The following is a 10,312-nucleotide window of genomic DNA, read 5'->3' as shown; positions in this document are numbered from 1 at the left end:
CGCATTTAATGGCGTAACTATGTTACTATTTCCACCCAGAATAACGAAAGATGTCGGCCGTATGCTTCTGTGCAAGCGTCACTACTCTCTGCCAGTGACGTCGGGTCAAGCTCCACGCTGATTGGCTATCGCGGCTAAGCATCACGCGTATGAGCGTTGAAAGTTCAATTTTTTGAACTCCTCGCATACGCGCGTATATGTACGCGCGTATATGTACGCGCGTATATATACGCAGCTCATACGCCGCTAACGCGAGTAAAATGTTGCTTTTACGCATGTAACGCATGTACGCGCCTCATACGCGCGTAAACCAATGGTTCCCAATGGAAAAATTGCCGATTTTATACGCGTCTATACGCGGGTACGCGTTTGGTGTGTTCGTACCTTTAGTCACTGGCGCATGTGTCGTTGCTAGTTTACAACTGGCGCAGAGCGTTCTTTTCCCACCAGCGCCACTCGCCGGTAAATTAGGGATTGATCATGCGCCCCAAGGGGCGGTTCGGCGGAAGGAGGAGGCGTGTTCTGGCGCAAACACTATTTTGCCGTTGCTGAATACCATTGCGCTACTGACATCGAAATACCTGGTTTAAAGTCAGTGGCGCGTTGTTCAGATGCTATTTTAAGGGCGGATGCATACATGCGCATGCGATGCATACGGATTGCTTGTGCACCTCGCGCATACACTTTGCTTCTCTCATCTACCTAGCCGCACATTCTTGGTAAATTATTTGGGAAAGAACAGCTGATGCAGCGGTAATAAGTTGTACTTTTAAATCAATGCATCTGCAAACACCGTACAGCAAAAACATATTTTCTTGACACAGACATCGTGTAGGCCTACATGCCCATAACTTTTAGGATTGATGAGTATTTGATCGTGAAAAACATTGTTTTACCGCGAGTGAGTGTTAAAAAGAATGAATGAATGCGGGCGCGCGTGTGTGCTCTGTTTAAACACACGCAAACTAAACACGTAACGCATAATACAATCAATGGCAATGTCTATTACCGCGGGGACACATGCATATTAGGATAGCATACAATACTGATAAGAAACAATGTTTATAATGTATTGCGTATATCATTAAATAGAACCACAGTTACCGCATATCATATGTTATATCATATACGTTTTCTTTGGCGAAATTTATTTGAAGACTCAGTATTTCTGAAGTTGTGGAAGAAAACCCCTTATTCCGTGTGTGAATTAGGCCATATTATTTGGCAATAAACTGAGCCATTTGCAGTTTGAAATTCATGTGCATCTGTCTCATCGGAGACTGCAGACGCGCTGTCAAAATATCAACTTGTCCGATTCAAATGCGCTCATGGCTCTTAAAGGGGATGGGAGCTGGCACTCTCATTGGTTTGTTGGACGTTACGCCCAAACCACACCTACGGGTAATTAGGCTGCTTCAGACCAACCCTTTTGACACTTGCGCCACGACGCAAGTGTCATTTATCCGCCTGTAAAATAGCGATAGCGCCGTAGAACCGCCCACAAAGCCACTTGCGCTTTGCGCTTCCCACTTGCGTTTCAGACCGTTAAAATAGGGCACTAAGGCCCTATTTTAACGGCCCTATTTATTTCAAACTGCAAATGGCTCAGTTTATTGCCAAATAATATGGCCTAATTCACACATTGTATAAGGGTTTTTCTTCCACAACTTCAGAAATACTGAGTCCTCAAATAAATTTCGGCAAAGAAAACGTAGCCTATATGATATAACATATGATATGCGGTAACTGTGGTTCAATTTAATGATATACGCAATACATTATAAACATTGTTTCTTATCAGTATTGTATGCTATCCTAATATGCATGTGTCCCCGCGGTAATAGACATTGCCATTGATTGTATTATGCGTTACGTGTTTAGTTTGAGTGTGTTTAAACAGAGCACACACGCGCGCCCGCATTCATTCATTATTTTTAACACTCACTCGAGGTAAAACAATGATTTTCACGATCAAATACGCATCAATCCTAAAAGTTATGGGCATGTAGGCCTACACGATGTCTGTCAAGAAAATATGTGTTTGCTGTACGGTGTTTGCAGATGCATTGATTTAAAAGTACAACTTATTACCGCTGCATCAGCTGTTCTTTCCCAAATAATTTACCAAGAATGTGCGGCTAGGTAGATGGGAGAAGCAAAGTGTATGCGCGAGGTGCACAAGCAATCCGTATGCATCGCATGCGCATGTATGCATGCGCCCTTAAAATAGCATCTGAACAACGCGCCACTGACTTTAAACCAGGTATTTCCTGGTCAGTAGCGCAATGGTATTCAGAAACGGCAAAATACCGTTTGCGCCAGAACACGCCTCCTCCCACCGCCGAACCGCCCCTTGGGGCGCATGATCAATCCCTCATTTACCGGCGAGTGGCGGTGGTGGGAAAAGAACGCTCTGCGCCAGTTGTAAACTAGCAACGACACATGCGCCAGTGACTAAGTCACTTGCGCCGGATGCAAGATAGGGCCCGTACAATAAGTGTTTGTCTTTTGAAATAGAAACAACAATATATAGCTGTTGGTACGGTAAGGATGTTCATAGAACCAAGGGCCAAGCACTAACTATCAGTAGGTTAACCCATTCGTCCGTCCCATTTGTGAGAGAGAGAGAGAGAGAGAGAGAGAGAGAGAGAGAGAGAGAGACTCTGTGGGGGGGGGGGTTAAAGCTGTCACGCAACAGACACACCCTCTCTCTGTAGACATATCTCTCTCTCTCTGTCTCTTTCTCTCTCCATTTTTATATACCTCTGTCTCTCTCGCTCTCTATGTCTCAGTCATTTAATGGCCACTGATTAAATGGCAAAGCAAGAGGGAGAGAGAGAGAGACAGACAGACAGACAGACAGACAGACAGACAGACAGACAGACAGACAGACAGGCAGGCAGGCAGGCAGGCAGGCAGGCAGACAGACAGACAGACAGACAGACAGACAGACAGACAGACAGACAGACAGACAGACAGACAGACAGACAGACAGACAGACAGACAGACAGACAGACAGAGTGATGGGAGACATTTAAAAGGCACCTCATCAATGGAGCTGTTTTCTATTCGTTTAGCGTGCACCATAATCCGCCGCGACCTCACCTGGGATGTGCTGTCATTGAGGAAAAGGGGGGGGGAGCGTCTTGTTCAGGACTTTCTAAAGGTCAGCCTGGTGAGCGGCTGGCATTTCCTTCTGCTTTGATTTCAGAGTTTTACTAGATACGAGCAGCCTGCAGGTCTGAACATGGATGTATGGATGAAAGGATGTAGACTCACCTGTTCAGAGTTCACCTAGACCAGGGGTCGGCAACTAAGTTTGGCCGCGGACCAATTTTTTTTCCAGCCAGTAGGTGGCGGGCCACAACATTATCAAAGGCTAGTTCAAGGAATTGTCTCCTCAGAGACAACGCAGATATATCCTCAAGAGCAGTTCTCACTGGAGAGAAAGTGAAATCCTGATCATGTGAGAGAAGGTGCAGTCGTATTAAACAAAGACTGACTGCACACACACACACACACACACACACACACACACACACACACACACACACACACACACACACATACACACACACACACACACACACACACACACACACACACACACACACACACACACACACACACACACACCACGGCGGGTGCTGATTGATACACCTCATCAGAGTCTCTACTTGCGTTAAACAGCAAAGTCTCGCAGCTTGGCGTCTTAAATCTTTTGTGGACTTTTGTCAACAGCTCCTGCCTTTCTCTACGGGCAGTATCACACAAAACCACGTAATGTCGGGTCGCCATGGTTGTTGTATATAGGCATATAAATGGGGGTTCTGTTTAATTTAATATTGCATAGTTTCCAAAAACTCCCGCTCAGCCCCTCGCAGCTCACGAGTGTGTCTCTAACCATCCGGGACTTAGTACTTGGCATTGTGTAGCATCTTATCCTAGCTATCTTTGTTGTTTACGGGGAATGGGTTAACTTAGCAACACAATTGTGCATTACGTTCATCCCATTAGTTTAGAAAGGTAGTTTTGAAAGTTACGTTTGAAAGCTAGTTTTGAAAGCTAGATTTGAAAGCTAGGTTTCAAAGCAATTATTGAAAGCTAGTTTAGAAAACTAGGTTTGAAAGCTGGTTTTGAAAACCGGTTTTGAAAGTGAGTTTGGAAAGTTAGTTAACAGACAGACAGACAGACAGACAGACAGACAGACAGACAGACAGACAGACAGACAGACAGACAGACAGACAGACAGACAGACAGACAGACAGACAGACAGACAGACAGACAGACAGTTTGCGGTTCAGCAAGAGGCTGAGACGTGGAGTGGTTGTCTCAGGACACGTTGGGTTCACCTTCATTGATGATCTGTTTGGCAGCGATGGCGGAAGAGAGATGGATGGGCTCCATGAAGATGCTCTCCGCATCGGAGCCCGAGATCATGGAGAACCGGGAGTCTGAGACCGTGGAGAAACTAGAGAGACCGGGAGAGAGAGAGAGAGAGAGACAGAGAGAGAGAGAGAGAGAGAGAGAGAGAGAGAGAGAGAGAGAGAGAGAGAGAGAGAGAGAGAGAGAGAGAGACGGAGAGAGTTATGGATAGTTATATGCAGACACAAAAGCAGACTAAAATTACGTCTTGCCCCATTTTTTCATAACGCCTCTCAAAAGTGTCTGCACAAATATATATAGAGTTGTGTGTGTGTGTTTATTAGTGTGTACCTGTATGTGTATGTGTGTGTGTGTGTGTGTGTGTGTGTGTGTGTGTGTGTGTGTGTGTGTGTGTGTGTGTGTGTGTGTGTGTGTGTGTGTGTCAATAAAGCTCTGTGAATCTTGAATGAGACGAAAGATAAAGAGAGAGAGCAACCATATACAGTAAACAGACAGATACACAAATAGCGAGATACACAGACAGACAGACAGACTGATTGATAGGTTAGTAGACAAATAGACAGACATTCAGACAGCTAGATAACTGGTGTCCCACAAGGGTCAATACTAGGTCCACTTCTTTTCAGTCTTTATATAAATGACTTGTCCTCTGTGTGCTCTGATATAGAGATTCAGCTTTATGCTGATGACGCTGTGATTTTTACACATGGCAGCAATAAACTTCAGGCTGCAGCAACACTAACCAATGCATTGAACCGCATCTCAACTTGGCTAATTCAATCATGCCTTCAACTAAATACATCAAAAACAGTCTGCATGTTTTTTTTCCAAAAAGCAATGTAGCACTCCAGACCTAGCCATAATGCTGTCAGGAGTAAAATTACAAGTTGTCTCTGAGTTCAAGTACCTTGGCCTCCTAATCGACTCTCAACTGTCATTCAAATCTAATGTAAAAAAAGTTGGTCACAGGGTTATGTTTAACTTATCGAATTTTCACTTTATTAGAAATTCAATGACAACTAATGCAGCCAAGATTTATATGCATGCTATGATAATGTCACATTTCACATACTGTTTGACCAGCTTCGCACAAGCCAATAAGACAGCCCTTAAACCACTTGAAACACTGTATAAACGAACCCTGAAAGCCTTGGACCGGAAGTCAAACACCTACCACCATTGTCTAATTTTAAGAAAGTATAATTTTCTGAGCTGGGACAACCCAATAAAGTATGCAAATCTTTGCCTTATTTTTAAATTTTTGCACAACAAAGCCCCCACACCACTTCAACAGTGTATAACTCAGAGGTCAAATACAAACTGGACAACCAGAGGCTCGTCCCGGGGAGACTGTGTAGTACCCTTTAGAAAAAGTGCCTTTAGCCACTCAGCATTCTCAGTTACAGCGTCACAGGAATGGAACTCACTAACAGCTCATATTAGAGAAATTAGTTCTTACCGTCCTTTTTTAAGGACAGCTGAAAATATGGCTTATTGGTAATCAATTATGTACACACTAGGACTGCAATTGCTTCTCCTGCCGACTTCTTAGTAAATGCTGTGTCCTGCTTGCTTGTCTCTTGTGTGCTCCTGTCCTGTGCTGGTCATGTTAGTGTCTAAGTTAATTGTGCTGCATGTTTGTGCTTTATGCTGCTGCATATGTTTGTGCTGCATGTTTGTGCTTTATGCTGCTGTATATGTTTGTGCTGCATATTTGTGCTTTAGGCTGCTGTATGTCTGTGCTGCATGTTTGTGCTTTATGCTGCTATATATGTTTGTGCTGCATGTTTGTGTTCTATGCTGCTGTATGTGTTTTTATTGTAGGTGTGTTTGTCCAGCTCTAATCTACTGTTTTGTGCACTTTCCTAAAATGTTTAATGTACACTGTGTTTTATTGTCTGCTTATTTTATTGTTTGTTTGCCATTGTCTGTCAATTCATTCTTACTACTATGTTGTTTTTTAATCTTTGTTTACATGCATTTTATTTCTGTAATTTTAGGTTGCCTTTTGAATATCTGGCAGGGGACAACAGATGAAAACTAGCCTCTTAGGCTAACTCTGGCTCACTTACATTTTGAATGTTGATTAGTGTGCAATGTCCCTGAACTAAACCAATAAAAAAAAAAGTAAATAGACAGACAGACAGACAGACAGACAGACAGACAGACAGACAGACAGACAGACAGACAGGTTAACAGACAGAGACAGACAGACAGACGGTGGGGTTAACAGAGAGACAGACAGACAGGTTAACAGACAGACGGACAGCGAGTTTAATAGACAGACAAACAGACAGCTAGTTTAATAGACAGTCAGTCAGACAGACAGCTAGGTCAACAGATAGACCGACAGACAGCTAGGTCAACAGACAGACGGTTAGACAGAAAGACAGTAAGACAGACAGCTCCTACTTGCTGGGGGAGGGTGAGCGGAGGTAGTGCGCCTGGACGTCCATGACGCCCCTGGCCCCGCCCCCGCCCCCGGCCCCGCCCCTGGCCCCGCCCCTGGCCCCGTCCTCTTCATCTCCATCCGCGTCACATGACCGCCTGTCACCCTGGGCCCCGCTCTCGCTCTCTGACGCCATGGCAACCGCCGTGGACGATGTGCCTTGCCGAAGGGTCTGAAAAACACAGGAAGGTTAAATGATGGTTGTGGGGAATTATGAATTATGATTATGAAGTATGGGACTCTGTGTGTGTTGCCTTAGAGCTACCTGTCTTCTGCCTGTCTGTCTGTCTGTCTGTCTGTCTGTCTGTCTGTCTGTCTGTCTGTCTGTCTGTCTGTCTGCCTGTCTGTCTGTCTGTCTGTCTGTCTGTCTGTCTGTCTGTCTGTCTGTCTGCCTATCTGTCCGTCTGTCTTTCTGTCTATTAACCTAGCTGTCTGTCTGGCTGTCTTTCTGTCTATTAACCCAGCTGTCTATATGTCTGTCTCTCTGTATGTCTGTCTATCCATATTAATATCTATGTATTTATCTATCTATGTATCTAGCTGTCTGTCTGTTTAACTATCTCTCTGACTGTCTGTATGACTATCTGTCTGTCTGTCTGTTTAACCATCTATCTGGCTGTCTATTAACCTACCACTCTGTATGTCTGTCTCTCTGTCTTTCTGTCTATCTATATTAATATATCTATGTATCTATCTGTCTCTCTGTTTACCTACCTGTCTGTCTACCTTTCTGTCTGTCTCTGTAGCTATATTAATATATCTATGTATTTATCTATAGGTATCTAGCTGTCTGTCTGTCTGTCTGTCTGTCTGTCTGTCTGTCTGTCTGTCTGTCTGTCTGTCTGTCTGTCTGTCTGTCTGTCTGTCTGTCTGTCTGTCTGTCTGTCTGTCTGTCTGTCTGTCTGTCTGTCTGTCTAACTATTATCTGTCTGTCTAATAATCTAGCTGTCTGTGAACCTACATATATATCTGTCTGTCTGTTGTTCTGTTCATCTGTCTATCTATTTATATATCTTAATATATATATTTATTTATCTATGTATCAAGTTGTCAGTCTGTCAGTTAACCTGTCCGTGTGTCTGTGGTGGGAATGTCTTTCAGTCTGTCTTTTATCTCTGTATCTATTTAAATATCTGTTGACTGTATATGAAGGGGTCTATATAATAGTGTTTCTCTTTCTATTGACAAATGGACTTATGGTGAGTCACTTTGGATAAAAGCGTCTGCTAAACGCCCTGAATTGCATGATTGGTCAACGAGCAACAGGTTTGCAGCCTCCCCCAACGCTTACATTTAATAAAGCTTGTCATGTGCCACAGCATCCCCCTCCCCACCCCCCGCCATTGAAACTGCATTTTTTCAAGCTAGCAAATGGTAACATGCTAGCTTGGATATATGATAGTGGAACACACACTCTCAACGCTCAAACTCAGCATTGTCCACCGATGAAACCGACAAACTACTGGTTCTAGAGTAACACATGTGACACGTACTATGTGTGGTTATTATATAGAGTACGAAGAGATTATTTATCGGGAACCCCACACAAAGATTGTGTGATCGTGAAAAGAGGGATTCCGAGATGTTATTCAAAACTAAAAAAATTCTAACAATATCAAAAATTCTACATAAAAAACACCTTTCACCAAGAGGTGAATTTGCGTGTGTTTTTAACGGAACTCGACTCAAAACATGAACTCTGAATATTAATAGCTTAACAAAATGGTGCTTGCAAGGTCAGCTGTGCATTCAAACATAAGTTTGAAGAACACTTCTCCTCTTGCACCACTACATAGACCCTCATATATGATTTATTTCTGTATATTTTTGTGTTGTTTTACTTCTTGTTGTGCCGTCTTGTTCTGTGTGTAGGCCTACTCACAAATCTGTTAGCGACCTTGAGTGTGAGAAAGGCACTATCAAATAAACATCAATTTATCTTGAAAATAATCATCAGTTCTTCATATCTACCCTTTCATTGACAGCAGCTAGCCAATGACAGAGCGTAGCATTGAGCCATGATGTGTTCATCTGTTGTAAAAGCGTTCAGGTTGCACTCAAAAACTTAGCGTTGCCAATTACTACCCAACTCTAAGTTATCACTGCCGTGCAATTTGTCTGACTCTACAAAGACATGTTTTCTCTGTCTTTTGTGAGCCAAGCTAACCCTATTAGCGTTGGCCAGCTTGAAAATTGGCAGTTTCAATAGCGGGATGGGCCATTGACACACACATGCAGGGAGCACACACACACACACACACACACACAGCCACATAGAAACACACAAACACACACGCAGATGCGCACTCATAAACACAAACACACACAAACACACAGAAAAGCGCTATTACACACACACACACACACACACACACACACACACACACACACACACACACACACACACACACACACACACACACACACACACACACACACACACACACAGGAGTGCAAACACACACAGAAATCCACACACCCTCAGAAACACACACATGACAAGCATGATGGCACAAGACAAGCTTTAATATAATTTGAGCATTTGAGCTTCAACAGTCACAAAACGAGAGAGAGAGAGAGAGAGAGAGAGAGAGAGAGAGAGAGAGTATGGCTGACAGAGACCTGTGTGTGAGTCAGTAGTGTGATATCAGGCTTTTTAAGCTAGGCTATAATTAGCCCGGGCAGCAGCTGCCGCTGACACACACACACACACACAAACACACACACACGAACACACACACACCTACACACAGCGCCACAAACACACACACACACACACAAAGCGACACTAACACACACACACACACATACACAAACAGCGACACTAACACACACACGCACTCTGAAGGCCACACTACTTGAGTTTTTTCCTTCAACAAATGACAAAACCGAGGCGTAGAAGAAGACGGAAGAGATGTGATTTTCCCCACACACACATGAGCGCATACACGCGCATACAAGAGGACACACAGGAGAATTAACACACAGAAACGCACACTTAAACACACAAGGGAGCACACAGACACACACACGCACAGACAAACAAACACAAAGTCAGAAACACACACACAGAAAGGAACCCACACACACAGCCCCACACAAAAGAGCACACACACACACAGAAACCCACCCCTATGCACACCACTCACGCATACACACAGAAACACACACATACACTCCGCGGAAACAGTTTCTTTAGACCCCTTACCTTCAGTGTGTCGGGGGTCCTTCAGAGATCGGCTGCAGTCACCATAGTCGCCGTAGGGTCCACTGAATCCACTCACGACCTAAACTTAGCCCCCCTGGGGGGGCTGGCTGCCACTAACCCCCCCAGCCCCCCCCCCCCCCCCCCCCCCCCTCTCCCAGTACTTTCCAGAACCTCTCCCCAGCCCCCACCCCACTGTCAACACCCTCTGAGGTCTGGATCCCTCCCTCCAACCACAGACGCCCCCCCCCCCCCCCCCCCCACCCACACAC

General features: G+C 44.5%; 1 protein-coding gene across 1 annotated transcript in view; it reads right to left on the bottom strand.

Moving 5' to 3' along the window:
• The window catches only part of dusp27 (dual specificity phosphatase 27), a 15,793-nt gene extending 8,923 nt beyond the window's left edge, over window positions 1-6,870 (bottom strand). Inside the window, exons 1-2 of the mRNA XM_056594462.1 lie at window positions 6,799-6,870; window positions 4,353-4,471 (exon numbers count right to left, since the gene is read on the bottom strand). Of these exons, the coding sequence (XP_056450437.1) occupies window positions 4,353-4,471; window positions 6,799-6,842 (163 nt within the window). The 5' untranslated portion in view covers window positions 6,843-6,870. The remainder of the gene's footprint in view (window positions 1-4,352; window positions 4,472-6,798) is intronic.
• Between the last annotated feature and the right edge of the window lie 3,442 nt (window positions 6,871-10,312).

Source organism: Gadus chalcogrammus, chromosome 7, assembly GCF_026213295.1.
Source record: "Gadus chalcogrammus isolate NIFS_2021 chromosome 7, NIFS_Gcha_1.0, whole genome shotgun sequence".
Classification (NCBI taxonomy): Eukaryota; Metazoa; Chordata; class Actinopteri; order Gadiformes; family Gadidae; genus Gadus; species Gadus chalcogrammus.
This window is presented reverse-complemented; position numbering and strand designations above follow the sequence as displayed.